This window comes from Rhinatrema bivittatum, chromosome 19 (assembly GCF_901001135.1).
Source record: "Rhinatrema bivittatum chromosome 19, aRhiBiv1.1, whole genome shotgun sequence".
Taxonomy (NCBI): domain Eukaryota; kingdom Metazoa; phylum Chordata; class Amphibia; order Gymnophiona; family Rhinatrematidae; genus Rhinatrema; species Rhinatrema bivittatum.
In genome coordinates this window covers 39,661,213-39,679,073 of record NC_042633.1, presented here as the reverse complement: position 1 = coordinate 39,679,073, position 17,861 = coordinate 39,661,213, and the positions used below count along the sequence as shown (strand labels likewise).

Below are 17,861 nucleotides of genomic sequence, written 5' to 3'. Positions count from 1 at the left end.
GCAGTAAGAGCAAAGGGAGAGAGGCGCAGCTCTGGCCTGGACCTCCGCCCACGTATGCCTTGGATGGGGGGCCCCGAGGAACAAGCAAGATCCCACTGCCTCCACCATCTCCCCCCCCCCCCCCCCCCGCTACCCCTCAAGCGAAAAGGAAAGTTCCGCCAGGAGCCCGGGACAGGGGCCCCAGAGGCAGAGCAGGGGCCGAGGGGCAGCGATCTCTCTCTCTGCCGTATTCTCTTATTGGAGGGACAGCAGGGGCAATCCTGCCAGGAGTTGTTTATTTACATTACATTTGATATTCTAAGTTAGGCCCAAGATGAATTACAATCAAAAAAATTATAAAGCACAATGTGGAACAGTGAACAAGAGGGAGAGAATAAACCCAGGTATGGTTAGGATGTTCCAGACAATACATGTTTATCTATCAGACTTCTAAAACATACATTTGCAGCATGTATTTAAACGTTAATGATGTAAAGAAGACAGCTCTACACCAAGATAAATATATATGGGCGTGTAGTTAGCAGGCAGAGAGCGGAGCAATGAGCTGAGATGAAGATCAGGGTTCAAATCCCACTTCCTCTGCTGACACTGCCTGTGCCCTTTTACAAATGGAGAAATTATTTACCTGATAATTTCGTTTTCCTTAGTGTAGACAGATGGACTCGGGAGCAATGGGTTTATGCTCCCCTGCCAGCAGATGGGAGTCAGGTCTCAAGGCTGCCGTCACCCTAGATACAGCCCTGCAGTGACCTCAGCCCCTCAGTATCTCTCCGTCTCCTAGCAGATGTGGGCGTGCTTTCCCTGTGGGGATCGCTGTACCTTTGGAAGAAGAGATTTTACTTTCAAAATTGGAGAAAGATCGAGTCCCGCTGTCCTGAGCTGATACTTAAAGGTCCCTCCCCCCCTTTGAGAATTCCCGAGGCGATTTCAGAGATACCCCAGAGGGTGTGCCTCGGTCCAGTAGCCGGTTCCCAGCGTGGGCTTTGCTGCTGAAAGGCAGCAGGTGCAGGAAGCCGAGGGCGGCGGTGACTCGCCGTACTGACATCGTTCCCGATCCCGTTGGGGGTAAGGGTAGTGGGCTTCTGAGTGACCCCCCCCCCCCCCCGTGGGCTAGGCCCCGCTTTAGGCTTGGTCGGCGCCATCTTGCGTGTGTTTTTTGTGCCTGTATTGCCCACCATAGAGCTTCGGAAATCTCCCACAGTCTCAGATACCCACATAGATGGTAAGCTCTCAGAGGCGGGGGGGCGGGGTGCCTTGTACCTGTCTTTAAAGCCAGCCTGGTCTAGGAGGCTCTGTACATGCACTAATTATATCCACAGGTCATTAATAAATATGCATGTACTGTACATATACCCTCATGATAATACCACCACATATTTTATATGTGTTGCTGTGCAATGGATAGAATAAGTCCCCATGCCAAAGAGCTTACAGTCTAAGTGGGTACCTAAGGAAACGGGAAGACAACGTGACTGGCCCAAGGTACACAGATGTACGCAGCAGACCCAAGATGATTTTAGGGTGGTCAGGGCAACCATCTAGGCTACAGGAGGACTCGGGTTCTGCTTCTCCCCACCCACGCACTGATTTTTTTTTGTACAGCTGCCCGGTGCCACCCATCATCCTGGTCCTGGCGGGCTCAGGCCACGTAATGCAACCTTCCGCAGGAGAAGATGACGTTTCAGGTTCAGAAAAACACCCACACACACACAAAAAGAGCCGTGAGGGTCCGGTCACAGCTGCGTCATTTATTTTTAAAACGTCGATTTACAGCCTTTTAAGATGATGTCGCCAAATCATGTTACATCTCAGGAACAAACCAAAACCAAAACAAAAAACCGACACCGCCGAGGATCGGCGCGGAACTCGTGCGCTCAGCCCTAAGTGGGTCCCCCGTCTACCTTAGGCGCCATAAAAGCCTGAAGACGGGCGAGCGGATTTCCGACCGGCTGACAGATCACCTCGCGGCCCCAGCTGCGATGCCATTTCTCTATACAACTTTTACGGGCCTCTCGGGGGACGGACAATACAAAACAGCAAATTTTCTTTAAAAAAAAAAAAAAAAAGCAAGAAATAAAACAGACAGCAGGGACATCTACATAAACGTATGTAGACATACAAGTATATATGTTTTTTGTTTTATGCGTCTACACACAGGTCTATCATCTAATTGCAACGGAATGTTGAAAGATAAAACTCAAGACTTTATCTAAAATTGTAAAAGGTCGCATCATCTCCGGAGACTAAGCTGAATAACCTTAGCACAGGTAAACCGAAAGACCACCAGAAGGCGGAACGGCCTCCAGGTTCACGGGGGATAATCCTGAGCCCGGCCCTGCTTTTACCTCTCTGTCCCTGCTCCTGCCTCCTGTTCTCTCTCAGCCAAAGCGGAAAACTACAAGTCCCACACAAAGGCAGCTGGGGAGGGGGTTAAAAAGCAGACCCGGCTTAGCGCCCCCTCTCGGCTTTCTCCCTGCAGCTATCATTTTAAGGGCGAGGCACGGTGCATTTCCCCGCTCATCCATTTAAATTCTTTAAAACAAAGCATTTCCTCCTGTGCCATGCACCTGGCCCAGACGGTTATCTGCAGTTTCTCGCTTGGTGCAGTTTCCCTTTGCTGTTGTGTGAAAATAGTGGGAAACGTGACCGAAATGATGTCGTCTTACAATGGAGCACTATTCCTAAACAGAACTTAAACACAAATGTCATATGCAACGGGGGGGAATGCTAAACTAGAATCACTGGAATGATTTCTTCTCGCAAATAAAGCTTTTTATATTGGACTTTTACTGATACTTAGTCCCATCGGTCTTTGGGGCTCTATGGTCCCAGGAATACTCTTACTCAAAACTGAATTAAAATATTATTTTAAAAAAATTATATATATTAAAATTCCTTTCCCCCATATCCCAAGGGCTCCACGCGTAGCGTTAATTTACACACACTGTATCAAAAGCAGTTAACTAAAATATAATTCTGAGCTGTCAGCCCCCTCCGAAACAGCGAGATCTCCTACCTCCTGTGAACAAAGCCCTCCCCTTCCGCCAGCGTAGGGAGGGGGTGACCTGGCCGCGTCCCTCCCCCCCAACTGGCGCCCCCCCCCCCCCCCCCCGCACGTCCCCTGTGCAAAACAGAATGGATGCGCAGCCTGACCTTCCGCAGCCAGGTTGGCCCCGCAGCGCCCTCGGCTTGCCCTGTCTGCATTGCTCCCCCCCCCCCCCCCCCGACCCTTCCCCCTTTAGTTGTCGCTGTTGTCCGACTCCGAGCTCTTGTCCTCTTCGTCCGACTCTCGGAGGTCGTCCAGGATTATGTCATCGATGTCCCCAATCAAGAGGCTGCCTTGGCTGAGGCAGGTGGCCACGGTGGAGCCCGTGGACACGTGGGTGCCGCTGGGGTGCAAGACCTTCGGTAGGTTGTTCCTTGTCCGACTGCGGGGGTGAACACAATGGGTTCCAGGAATGTGGGGCTCTACCCGGGAGGAGAAATAACCACAGGATTAACATCACACAGTCATAGCACACATACACACACACACAGTAGCATGGACCTACACACACACACACAGTCATAGCACACATACACACACACACAGTAGCATGGACCTACACACACACACACAGTCATAGCACACATACACACACACACAGTCATAGCACACATACACACACACACAGTCACAACATACATAAGCATGGACCTACACACACACACAGTCACAACATACATAAGCATGGACGGACACACACACACAGTCACAACATACATAAGCATGGACCTACACACACACACAGTCACAACATACATACATAAGCATGGACCTACACACACACACAGTCACAACATACATAAGCATGGACGCGCACACACACACATATACACACAGTCACAACATACATACATAAGCATGGACGGACACACACACACAGTCACAACATACATACATAAGCACGGACCTACACACACACACACACAGTCACAACATACATAAGCATGGACCTACACACACACACAGTCACAACATACATAAGCATGGACGCGCGCACACACACACAGTCACAACATACATAAGCATGGACCTACACACACAGTCACAACATACATACATAAGCATGGACGGACACACACACACAGTCACAACATACATACATAAGCATGGACCTACACACACACACAGTCACAACATACATACATAAGCATGGACCTACACACAGTCACAACATACATACATAAGCATGGACCTACACACACACACAGTCACAACATACATACATAAGCATGGACCTACACACACACACAGTCACAACATACATAAGCATGGACGCGCACACACACACATATACACACAGTCACAACATACATACATAGGCATGGACGGACACACACACACAGTCACAACATACATACATAAGCATGGACCTACACACACACACACACAGTCACAACATACATAAGCATGGACCCACACACACACACAGTCACAACATACATAAGCATGGACGCGCGCACACACACACAGTCACAACATACATAAGCATGGACCTACACACACAGTCACAACATACATACATAAGCATGGACGGACACACACACACATATACACACAGTCACAACATACATACATAAGCATGGACGGACACACACACACAGTCACAACATACATACATAAGCATGGACGGACAGACACACACACAGTCATAACATACATACATAAGCATGAATGGGGACACACAGTCACAAAGGAAAATTGGTTCTTGCCTGCTAATTTTCGTTCCTGTAGTACCACAGATCAGTCCAGACTCCTGGGTTATGTCTCCCCTCCAGCAGATGGAGACAGAGAGAGTCTCACTGACACTGTACATAACCCAGGAGTCTGGACTGATCTGGGTACGTACAGGGAACTGCTGGAGACAGAGAAATACTGAGGGAGTGCAGGTGGCACACTGGGTTATGTACAGTGTGAGTGAGACTCTCTCTGTCTCCATCTGCTGGCAGGGAGGTAAAACCCAGGAGTCTGGACTGATCTGGGTACATACAGGGAACTGCTGGAGACAGAGAAATACTGAGGGAGTGCAGGAGGCACACTGGGTTATGTACAGTGTGAGTGAGACTCTCTCTGTCTCCATCTGCTGGCAGGGAGGTAAAACCCAGGAGTCTGGACTGAGCTGGGTACATACAGGGAACTGCTGGAGACAGAGAAATACTAAGGGACTGCAGGAGGCACACTGGGTTATGTACAGTGTCAGTGAGACTCTCTCTGTCTCCATCTGCTGGCAGGGAGGTAAAACCCAGGAGTCTGGACTGATCTGGGTACGTACAGGGAACTGCTGGAGACAGAGAAATACTGAGGGAGTGCAGGAGGCACAATGGGTTATGTACAGTGTCAGTGAGACTCTCTCTGTCTCCATCTGCTGGAGGGGAGGCATAACCCCGGGAGTCTGGACTGATCTGGGTATGTACAGGGAACTGCTGGAGACAGAAATACTGAGGGAGTGCAGGAGGCACACTGGGTTATGTACAGTGTCAGCGAGACTCTCTCTGTCTCCATCTGCTGGTGGGGATGCATAACCCAGGAGTCTGGATTGATCTGGGTACATACAGGTAACATACATTCATAAGCATGGACGCATGCACGCGAGCACACACACCATTTTAGGGTTTTTTTTTCATTAGACCCAAAGGAAGTCCCCATCATGGATTTTTGGAGGCTCATGCAAGCTGCTGCAGGGATGGCGGGGGGGGGGGGGGGGGGGGAGCCCATCTCACCTCTGCGATTGTAACAGTCTTCCGCGTAGCAGCTGTGCGGGTTGCGGCTCCGGGGCCCGGGGCCCCTGCGCGGCGGGATGATGCAGTCAGGCTGCACCGGGATGCCGCAGATGTAGCAGGGGCAGGGCATCCCCATCTGTGTGAAGCCCCTGAGGACAGGCGGTGTGAGAGAGAGAGAGAGAGAGAGCGGGATCATAAATAAGACGCATGAGCCGGCTCACCCCGCCCCCTAAGAAAAAGCCGAAAGACTCCTACAGGTGGGTAAGCTCTCCGAGGCAGGGGGGGGGGGAATATTCTATCGCGGAGCAGCCCGTGCCGGTCCAGCTTAACTCGAGCTCCAGCAGGGCCAGCGAGAAGCCCCGAATTCAGCTCATTTGTTTTACGTTACTTAAATGTGAAGAATTATTCCTCTCGATAGCTTCAAGAAAAAAAACCAAACAAACCCTGGATCGACTCAAACTGCCTCCCGGAGGGGAAGCCCTGAAATGCTCCCCTGCTTCAGGAGGAAGGGGGGGGGGGGTGACGATGCCGCACGTCGTGCGAGGCAGGACCGGTCGCCGGGCTGGGGTGACGCAGCGTAGCCTCCAGCCCTCCCCGCCGCCAGACCCCGGACACAGCCCCGCTGGAAACCGGGAGGGGGGGGGGGGGGGATCTTGTGTTTGGGGCCCTCTTACCTGAACATCCGGTTACAGGAGGGGCAGTGGAATTCGGCCTGGCCCCACCTCTTCTCCGGGGGCACGGGGTCGTACTTCTGCTTGCACCTGAAGCACCGAGACACCTGCGGGCAGAAGACAGGGAAGGAGCCCACCTCGCCGAACGCCCCCCAAACCTTCCGTCTCTCCCACGCACGCATCCGCTCCCCCCCCCCCCCCCGGGCCGGGGCCCGGTCTCTTACCCTCATAATACGTGGCCCTGTCTCCCCCCCCCTCCCTTACCTGCTTCCTCTCCGGCACCCGCCTCCACCACATGCTGTCGCACTGCTTGCAGCTGAACTGCTGGTCGCAGGAGGGGATCCACTTCTACCGTCTCTCCCACACACGCACACACACCCCCCCTCCCGGGGCCCGGTCTCTTACCCTCATAATACGTGGCCCTGTCTCCCCCCCCCGCTTACCTGCTTCCTCTCCGGCACCCGCCTCCACCACATGCTGTCGCACTGCTTGCAGCTGAACTGCTGGTCGCAGGAGGGGATCCACTTCTACCGTCTCTCCCACACACGCACACACACCCCCCCTCCCGGGGCCCGGTCTCTTACCCTCATAATACGTGGCCCTGTCTCCCCCCCCCCGCTTACCTGCTTCCTCTCCGGCACCCGCCTCCACCACATGCTGTCGCACTGCTTGCAGCTGAACTGCTGGTCGCAGGAGGGGATCCACTTCTACCGTCTCTCCCACACACGCACACACCCCCCCCCCTGCCGGGGCCCGGTCTCTTACCCTCATAATACGTGGCCCTGTCTCCCCCCCCCCCTTACCTGCTTCCTCTCCGGCACCCGCCTCCACCACATGCTGTCGCACTGCTTGCAGCTGAACTGCTGGTCGCAGGAGGGGATCCACTTCTACCGTCTCTCCCACACCGCACACCCCCCCCCCTCCCGGAGCCCGGTCTCTTACCCTCATAATACGTGGCCCTGTCTCCCCCCCCCCTTACCTGCTTCCTCTCCGGCACCCGCCTCCACCACATGCTGTCGCACTGCTTGCAGCTGAACTGCTGGTCGCAGGAGGGGATCCACTTCTACCGTCTCTCCCACACACGCACACCCCCCCCCCTCCCGGGGCCCGGTCCTCTTACCCTCATAATACGTGGCCCTGTCTCCCCCCCCCTCCCTACCTGCTTCCTCTCCGGCACCCGCCTCCACCACATGCTGTCGCACTGCTTGCAGCTGAAACTGCTGGTCGCAGGAGGGATCCACTTCTACCGTCTCTCCCACACACGCACACACACCCCCCCTCCCGGGGCCCGGTCTCTTACCCTCATAATACGTGGCCCTGTCTCCCCCCCCCCCGCTTACCTGCTTTCTCTCCGGCACCCGCCTCCACCACATGCTGTCGCACTGCTTGCAGCTGAACTGCTGGTCGCAGGAGGGGATCCACTTCTACCGTCTCTCCCACACACGCACACCCCCCCCCCCTCCCGGGGCCCGGTCTCTTACCCTCATAATACGTGGCCCTGTCTCCCCCCCCCCTTACCTGCTTCCTCTCCGGCACCCGCCTCCACCACATGCTGTCGCACTGCTTGCAGCTGAACTGCTGGTCGCAGGAGGGGATCCAGTTCTACCGTCTCTCCCACACACGCACACACACCCCCTCCTGGGGCCCGGTCTCTTACCCTCATAATACGTGGCCCTGTCTCCCCCCCCCCCCTTACCTGCTTCCTCTCCGGCACCCGCCTCCACCACATGCTGTCGCACTGCTTGCAGCTGAACTGCTGGTCGCAGGAGGGGATCCACTTCTACCGTCTCTCCCACACACGCACACCCCCCCCCCCCCCGGCCGGGGCCCGGTCTCTTACCCCTCATAATACGTGGCCCTGTCTCCCCCCTCCGCCCTTACCTGCTTCCTCTCCGGCACCCTCCTCCACCACATGCTGTCGCACTGCTTGCAGCTGAACTGCTGGTCGCAGGAGGGGATCCACTTCTACCGTCTCTCCCACACACACACACCCCCCCCCCCCCCGGCCGGGGCCCGGTCTCTTACCCTCATAATACGTGGCCCTGTCTCCCCCTCCGCCCTTACCTGCTTCCTCTCCGGCACCCTCCTCCACCACATGCTGTCGCACTGCTTGCAGCTGAACTGCTGGTCGCAGGAGGGGATCCACTTCTACCGTCTCTCCCACACACACACACCCCCCCCCCCCCCCGGCCGGGGCCCGGTCTCTTACCCTCATAATACGTGGCCCTGTCTCCCCCTCCGCCCTTACCTGCTTCCTCTCCGGCACCCTCCTCCACCACATGCTGTCGCACTGCTTGCAGCTGAACTGCTGGTCGCAGGAGGGGATCCACTTCTACCGTCTCTCCCACGCACGCACACCCCCCCCCTTCCCGGCCGGGGCCCGGTCTCTTACCCTCATAATACGTGGCCCTGTCTCTCCCCCCCCCCCCCCTTACCTGCTTCCTCTCCGGCACCCTCCTCCACCACATGCTGTCGCACTGCTTGCAGCTGAACTGCTGGTCGCAGGAGGGGATCCAGTTCTTGTTGGCGTTGTTGAACATCTTGAGGTTCTTCTCGGTCAGAGGGAGGACCTTCAGGCGGTCCGCGATGTCCTGGGGACGGCACGGGAGAGAGAGAGAGGGGGGGGGGGGGACGGGGGTCAGAGGCCTCCGCGCACGGAGAGAGAAAATTCGCTTTCGGCGCGGGGGGTGGGGGGGGCTTAGGTCGTAAAAACTACTTCACCTGGATATCCTTGTCCCGATCGGCCTTATTCCGGGAATTCTGGAGCAAGGAGAGAGAGAGAGAGAGAGAATCACAACGTTACTGGAGGGAGGGACCGAGGAGGAGGCGGAGCCAAACAGAGGTATCGGGCGGGCACCGCAGGGGGGGTCACGTAACGCGGGAGGGGGGAGTCAGGTAGAAATAGGAAAGAACATTTACTGCAGTGGGATGGGAGGGGGAATGGCAGGGGAGGAGGGGGGCGGGATTATAACACTAGAGGGGCGTGGCCTTTACCTTTTTCTCCTCTTCTTCTTTCTTCAGCTTCTCCACCACGGTCTGAGGATTTGGGGGGGGGGGGATAAAAAAAGATACAAAAATCAGAAAAATGAATCTCGATGCAGGGAGAAGGTGAAAAAGGGGTGAAGGGCAATTTGGGGGGGCAGACGACTCCAGCGCCGTAAGCGAGGCCCGAAGACGCCGCTCAGCCTCCACCCGCATGCTACCCCACCCCCCCCCCCCCCGATGCCGAGCAGACGGGACAAACCTGCCTGCGGCCGGGTAAGGGAGAGGGTAGGACTGGCACTCGGAGCTGCACACCGGCCGCTCTGTGACCTTGTGCGAAGTCACTTAAAAGCGGCAGGATGCGCCGAATGTATTAACAAGGCCCACCCTGCCCTCTCTCATGCCCGTGCTTCCTTCTTTTATCGAGCCCCCACCACCCACTATTAAAAACTCCTTCCCCAAACTTATTCCTCAGCTGTCCGTGCTGTAGTCACACTTTACATGGCTCAGCAGGGTGCCCGCACAAGGCTCTAATGAAGACCTGCCCTTCAGCCGTCCGTGCTGTATTCATCTGCTTTGTGCGTATCAAAGTGCGAGGCCTGCACGGGGCTCTGATGAAAATCCGATCTTCGGCCGTCCGTGCTGTCCTTCAATGCTCTGCATTCCAGATCGTAACCGTTGCTCCGGACGTACCCGCTTGTGTCATCGGCTCTCGCGCACAGCGGCGCACACGAGACCGAGAGGTCCAACCGCGGTGCAACGGAAACGACAGCTCCACCTGGGCCACGCGGTTCCTCCTTCAGGTGTCGATCTCCTCACCGTCCCATTTCTAAAATCAACAACACGAGTTTAGGACCATCAGTGTGCTTGTCCTCTCAAAACAGACCCCGCGCACCTGCACGGCACAGGAGAGGACACAGGGAAGGGGATGGAGAGACAGAACGGAGGAGGGGCGCTCACCTGTGACCCGATCCTTGCACAGGATGATGTACTTGCAGACCATGTCGTGGGTGGTTTGCAAACCGCCTCATCAGCACCACGTGACCTTCTCCACGCTCACCTTGCCGTGGAATTTCCTCCTCGCAGGCGTCGCACGCTCTTTCCTCCAGCTGCAGGGAATGGGGGGGGGGGGGGGAGGGAGAGGGGAGAAGGAGGAATCAATCGGTGCCAGCGCTACCTCTCGATCGCTGGCCACGAAGCGAGGTGGGGGGGTGGGGGAAGCTTCTCGCTACCGGTCATGGGAAGCCACCCGTTCCGGCGGCTGTGGCAGGGATGGACGTCGACGATGTCCCGACCAGCCCATCCCTTGGAGTGAGTCGTTAACTAGGCTCCTTCCACAGAAAAGTGGGAGCATGGCGAGGGGAGAGGCAGGAAACCCCCCCCCCCAAAAAAAAACCAACCCCTTCCCCTAAATCAGCTAAGCCCCACTGCAGCGCTGCATGCGCTTTTCCGGGCCACTGGAGAAGGGGCCACGTAGAACCGGGAGCCACGGGGATGGCCTTTAAAGGAACCACGCCACACGCTCTTTTCTGCCGAACGCCTTCTGGACCCGTCAGGGCACCGGGTCAACCTCGCGGGGGGAGCCCGGGCTCCAGCAGGAAGCCCCCTTAGGGACTCTGTGGGACTTAGGGGAAGTTTTACCATCGGACGTTCCAAAATAAGATGGCAGCGGCTTACGGCACCAGCGTTCGTATTCATGGTCAGCGCGCACACACACACAGGACTCGTTCAACTCTTCTAAGGCGAGAACGCGGGGAGAACGCGTGTCCCGGTCAATCTTCACGGACACGAAAGCTAATTTAGTTCCCATTGATTCATTCTAGGACTTAGGTAACCGGGAAAGATTCAGATCGTTTCCTTCTGATGGAGGGACTGGCATTGCCTCTCGTCCTGTCAGACCGAGCCTCGGGTATTATGGCTGAATCAGAAGCCTTGCTAGTCCAGCCCCCCCCCGCCCCCGCACACCTCCCCAACACAACTGGGCCACCAAGCCCCTGGAGATGCAGGCCCAGGAGAGGCCAGGTTATCACCTCATTAGAGGTGGCCAGAGCTGGGGGTAAAGAAATGAAGGGGGGGGGGGTAGCTGCCCGTCTCACCCCCCAGTGCAAGGTGTGTGGCCTGAGGGCGCCCCCTCCTCATAGCTCTATAGGGTGAGAAGGCCCTGGCTGTGGGGGTGCATCCTAGTAAAAGGAGGGGCAGGAAGTGCCCTGCGGTATCACGGGAGGGCACAACAGCTTCTCCTCTCTGCCTGCCCAGGTCGCCACTCTCTCGCCATAACTCCCTCCCCCCCCTCCTCCAGACTGTCCCCAAGAGTGCACTCCCTCCTCTCTCTCCTTCAGTCTCCAAGAGTGCACTCCCTCCTCTCTCTCCTTCAGTCTCCAAGAGTGCACTCCCTCCTCTCTCTCCAAGTGTGCACTCCCTTTCTCTCTCACCGGTTACATGCACTTCCTCCATCTCAGGGTTTCTTGCACTCCTCCCTCCCTCCCTCCCTCGGTTACCTGAGCTCCCCTGGTCTTTGCTCTCCCTCTCACCTGTACTTCCCCCTTCTCTCTCCCTCCCCGGTTCCTTACTCTTCCGCTCGGTTACCTCAGCCTGGCCCTTGTTCTCCCTCCCTCCCGGTTACCTTGCCCTCTCCCCCTTCCCCGGAGTACCTGCACCTCCTCCTCCATGCCCCGATGCATGCTGGCCAGCTGCCGGAGGAGCCGCTCGGGGCCCCGGGCTCGGTGCAGGAAGGCAGCGGGTCCCGGGGCGGAGGCTGCGCTCTCTCCCCTCCCCTCCGATCCTCTCCTCCTCCTCGGCCGCTGCTTTCGCTTTCGCTCTGGCTCCAGGCCGAGAGCGCAGCGCGGGCGGCACCTGGCGGCGGCGGGGGGGAAGTGCAGCGCAGCCCGACACAGCGCCTTGCCCTGGGTAAAGGATGGGGAGGGGGGGCAGACGGTGCCGACCCAGGGGGGCTGCCCCTGCTTTCCCCGGCTCAGGTCACTGTCTGCAGCGAGGCTTCTCTGCCCCCCCCAAGGCAAGGGAACAAGGCAGGGCACTGCCCACGAGGTGCTGTGCCCAAAACCACACAACTCTGCCCCAGTACCCCACGTAAAGTCCCACTCTGTCCCAGGCAGTGCCCAGAGCGAGCCAGTTCCCCCCAGTCCCTGCCCCCCCCCCCCGAGCAAAGCTTTCTGCCTCAGAGAAGGGCAGGAAAGGATACAAAGTTTAGGGCTGTTCAGCTGGATGGGGGGATATTCAGTTCAAGTTCCCGGACAAACCCAGATCAGTCCAGACCGGGGGGTTATGCACTCCCACCAGCAGATGGAGACAGAGAAGCAAAACTTCCGGGCGCTGCTATATACCCAGGGGCCGCCGCTCCGCGTCTCCAGCGCCCGTCGCAGGTTTCGTCTTTTGAGTCTTCGAGCTGCGGGGGTGGGGGGTGCGCGAGCGAGCAGGATGCCCCGTGCGCGCCCTGCTCTTGTGTTGGTTTCAGAAGCCTCGGGATCCGGCTTCCTCCGGGCTCACGGCCCCTTCCCAAGCAAGCCCGTCTGGAGGCGGGCCGGGGGGGGGGGGGGGGGTAGCTTACATGGCAGGTGCTCGGAACGACCCGGCGCGTACCACAACTCGCACTGTGGGTCTCCTCGGTGGCGGCCAGCGGCGGACCCGTTACGCCTGGCCGTTGAGATCAGGCCCGCCTGCTCCTCCGGTCGGGGGGCAGATTTGGCAACACCCAGCCCGTCGCGCCCCTGGCCCTTCTTCTGGCTCTCTCACATCAAGCACCTTTTTTTTTTTGGTGGATCCTGGGGATCGCTTCTCTCTCTCGCTCGCGCGGCTCGGGTTTTTTTTTTTCGATAGGCGGCGGTTACGCCCGACAGTGTTTTTCCGCCCTCCTCCGGGCTAGGCACCCTTCGACCGCGATGTCACGCGTCAGGGGCGTGGGAGGCGTTTGAGGCCTGCTGTCGTCAGCGAGGCGCGGTTCACTTGCTGACGCTCTTTTTCGGGAAGAGGCTTTCTCCTGCTGGATGTTCGCATTTTAACGGGGGGAGCGCAGGCAGCTTCCTGAGCGGGAGGGTCAGTTGGTCCATCCCCTTGCGGAAACATCCTCGATGCCCGCCTTATCAAGACAATTGCCGCCTGGATGGTGCGGGCAGCGGGGAATGTGGTTTTTTTTTTGGAGGGAAAGCGTTCCGAGAGCGGATCTTTCGATGTTCCCGCCCCACTGTGGTGTGGCTTTGGTTCATCCCCGCTGGCCTGGACTGATCTGGCTACGTCCAGAAAAAGGGACCACCCTGGGTTAATCTGCCTAAGGACCGATCTGCCTGGTCATTCACTGACGTATCTAAGAAGTTTATATAAGGGGGTGATCCTTTTTCATTTTGCTTTGTTATCAGCTAAGGCACGGAGCTGGGGGTTTCCGGATTCGAGGAAATCCGACCCTTGAGGTTTTTTTTCATCTCGTTCACCTTCCTTGGGTTTAAATGTTTTTTCGATTGTGTCTTGGCGTGGGTATTAAAATCAGTACTGAGGAGAGCTGCAGGCGGCACCCATGGTATATATACCAGCGCCTCGAAGCTTTGCTCTCTGTCTCCATCTGCTGGTGGGGAGTGCATAACCCACTGGTCTGGACTGATCTGCGGTATTGCAGGAACGAAAATTAGCAGGCGAGACCCAATTTTCCTATGGCTGTGATCCGCATTTAAATTGTTGAATAGTGAAAATCCTTACGCTTTGCGACCAGAACCCTGCCCTAAAAAATTCAAGCAAAACCTCAAAACATGGCCGCCTACACAGGCCTACAGGAGCATCACTTAACCCCACTAAATACCCTCATCGCTCAAATATAGCTCTCGCTCCTCCTTGGTATATCCCTTCCTCATCTGTCTCTCCCTCCTCGGCCAGTTACTCCCTTACCTTCACCCTCCCCTCCCGCCTCCAGTCTTATTGACGCACGCGATATTCGCGACTGATTACTGCTCGTTCCACTGACCCGACGCTAGCCCCTTATAGTTCTCCCCGTATGACTTTAGTTTTTAATACGTTTCACCCACCCCCCCGCCCTCAGTAATATTTAAGTTTTCTGTAGAGCTCTGTTAGCTGGATTATTTGTTCCCTGGAAACCGATGTGATGTTCCCAACGAATGTCGGTATATGAAAATGTTAAATAAATAAATAACTAAATAACTAAATAAATAATATTAAAAAAAAACAAAAGCGTTCTGAATCGAAGATAAATTTCCGCAGGAGAAATCCATAAACTGCTATTAACTTAGGGAAAGTGTGATAGCAGCACGGGATCTATCCAGTTTGGGACCAGGTACCTGTGACCTGCATTGGCCACTGTTGGAATCAGGATGCTGGGGCTGGATGGGCCCTCGGTCTGACCCGGCAGGGCAGCCTCTTACGTTCTTACTGCCTGGACTACGGCGCTCTTCCTGGACAAGGCAGCCAGATTCGGCTTCTCGCCAGGTCACCGCCCTGAGCCGAGGCGCCGCGGCCCGGTCACTGACGGTGCAACGCCGCCTCTGTCACAGAGAAAGGGTTTCTCCTGCCAGAGAGAAATGTTTTACTCTTGGCCCCATTTACCGACAGGCAGTAAAGTTACTCTACCCCACAGGCGGGGTGGGGGGGGGGGGGATGCTCCCAGCCCCCTCCCTCCTCCCTTCTGCCGCACCAGAGCAAAGCGCTCAGTCAGAGATTATTTATTTTATTTATTTAGAGATTTTTCTATACCGCGGCACGTGCAGCACATCACCTCGGTTTACAGCAAACAATAAAATATTAAACGGAGCAGTACATGTAAAATGCTTAAACACTTAACTTAGCAACTAGAACCTTAAATAATTAAGATTAAGATAAATAAATAAAATAAAATAAATAAAATAATAAATAAAATAAATAAATAAAATAAAAGATTAAGAAGCTCCGCCTCGGTTATTGACCAGAGCAAGGCTCCACCCCCCCCTGCCACGCTGCTATCGCCCCCCCCCTGCCAGAGGGCGCTCTGCTCCCTTCGCAGGTCTGCATCGGTCTGGTGCTGCCCTGGGCACCGCCCGGCTGCTAGGGCAGGGATCTGTGCGCAAGCCGGTGGATTGCCCTCCCTTAAACACCCTGCGGGCAGGAGGCCCTTCCCCCAAAGCTGGGAGTGTGCGGTGCGTTAATATTCGCCAGCACCGATTTACTGTAACTCACTTTTATTGGCTCTCCCAGCTTCCACCATTAGACCCCCCCCCCCCCCCCCCCCCAAATTCTACAGAACGCAGCGGCGAGAGTATTAACCGGCGGCAGGAAAAAGGGACATCACATCGCACCGGTATTAGCTGAATTACGGGTCGGCTTCCGGTGGCATATAAAGTTCTCTGCACATTACACAACCTGATATATGACGAGCACGCTTAACACTACAATTCGCTTACACACACACACACATACACACCCCAAAGGGCGCTACGATCAGCAAGCAGAGGCTTACTACCGACTCCTTCGGTGAAAACTGCGCTTCTCGCACAGGTCAGGGACGGGGGCGATTTCACTTCCAGGACCAAAAATCTGGAATGCAATGCCGGTAAACCTCAGGCTGCCACATGAAACCTGGTTATACACACAGGCTTTTAAACAAACGGAAGGTGAGCCTCAGAGCAAATAGCTGGCGTTTTCTTACTGTTTATTTATTTATTTATTTATTTAGTATACCGACATTCGATCGAAATATCACATCGGTTTCCAGATAACAGGTTGAATAGGGCGAGAACTGCCCTATTTTACATTGTAACAAGATAATTAATTAAACAATTAATACAAGAAACATTGTAACAGCTGAATATACTTAAATGTGGGTATAGAGAAATGGCCTATAGCCTATATACAAAATGTACAATATGATTTATGATTTTATGATTTCATTCTGTATTTTAATTCCTTTTTACCTCCTTTTTTTTTTTTTAGTAATTTTATATTAATGCGATTTTTTTTAAGTTCTTATATTGATTTTATTTTTTACTGTTGGTCTGACTTTTTAGTATTATTATTTTAGTACTGATTTGAATTTTGTTATCTTATACTTTTATTGTTCGATTTGCAAAGCGTTGTGATGACGGTACTTCCAAACGACGGTATAAAAAAACAACTGTCAAATAAATAAATAAATGTGCCCAGCAGCCCCTGCCACACTGCCAGGCTCCCAGGCAGAAACGGGGGTAACGCTCCATAACCCCAGAGCAGCCAAAGGATGGTGGGAAAAGGAGGGGGGGGGGGGGGGAGGGAGAGGTAGAGCTGGATGGTAGGGTGGAAAGTTCCTTTCAGGATCACAGCCAAGCAGACAGACACTGGGGGTAAAGATTGACAGTGACAGAGCCGGGGATTAGAGCTGAGGCATAGGGGGATAAAGTGACTCCCCCTGAGGTCACACACAGAGAGTCATGGACAGAGCCGGGGATTAGAGCTGAGGCACAGGGGGATAAAGTGACTCACCCTGAGGTCACACACAGAGAGTCAGTGACAGAGCCGGGGATTAGAGCTGAGGCACAGGGGGATAAAGTGACTCCCCCTGAGGTCACACACAGAGAGTCATGGACAGAGCCGGGGATTAGAGCTGAGGCACAGGGGGATAAAGTGACTCACCCTGAGGTCACACACAGAGAGTCAGTGACAGAGCCGGGGATTAGAACTGAGGCATAGGGGAATAAAGTGACTCACCCTGAGGTCACACATAGAGAGTCAGTGACAGAGCCGGCGATTAGAAATGAGGCACAGGGGGATAAAGTGACTCCCCCTGAGGTCACACACAGAGAGTCAGTGACAGAGCCGGGGATTAGAGCTGAGGCACAGGGGGATAAAGTGACTCACCCTGAGGTCACACACAGAGAGTCAGTGACAGAGCCGGGGATTAGAGCTGAGGCATAGGGGGATAAAGTGACTCCCCCTGAGGTCACACACAGAGTCATGGACAGAGCCGGGGATTAGAGCTGAGGCACAGGGGGATAAAGTGACTCCCCCTGAGGTCACACACAGAGAGTCAGTGACAGAGCTGGGGATTAGAGCTGAGGCACAGGGGGTTAAAGTGACTCACCCTGAGGTCACACACAGAGTGTCAGTGACAGAGCTGGGGATTAGAACTGAGGCACAGGGGATAAAGTGACTCCCCCTGAGGTCAGACACAGAGAGTCAGTGACAGAGCTGGGGATTAGAGCTGAGGCACAGGGGGATAAAGTGACTCACCCTGAGGGAATCGGTTCAGAAACTTGGAATTCTTTATTCTCATTCTCCGTCCTTAAGCAGTGATCTCTGAACCACCTCATGCAGGGTCCCGGTTCATACAGGCGGGTGTCCCTTAACTCCTCCCCCTGACACACCTCAGGAAATGTTTTGTTTTTAACCACAGGGGAAAGTTGGAGTATCCAGGGCCCAAGTGAGGCTGCTGTGCTGCGCATCATCTGGAGGACCAAAGAAATGTTTGAACGCTGTTCGTTT

The 17,861-nt window shown here is 55.1% G+C and overlaps 1 protein-coding gene across 1 annotated transcript; it reads right to left on the bottom strand.

Annotated features, from left to right (window-relative positions):
- Positions 1–3,209: 3,209 nt before the first annotated feature.
- On the bottom strand, positions 3,210–17,689 carry SHFL (shiftless antiviral inhibitor of ribosomal frameshifting). The gene is given in 10 exon segments (XM_029584540.1): positions 3,210–3,468; positions 5,764–5,912; positions 6,438–6,541; positions 8,870–9,025; positions 9,156–9,194; positions 9,429–9,470; positions 10,312–10,425; positions 10,427–10,456; positions 10,459–10,525; positions 17,610–17,689. Coding segments are annotated over 10 exon segments (1,011 nt in total). The 3' UTR covers positions 3,210–3,238.
- Between the last annotated feature and the right edge of the window lie 172 nt (positions 17,690–17,861).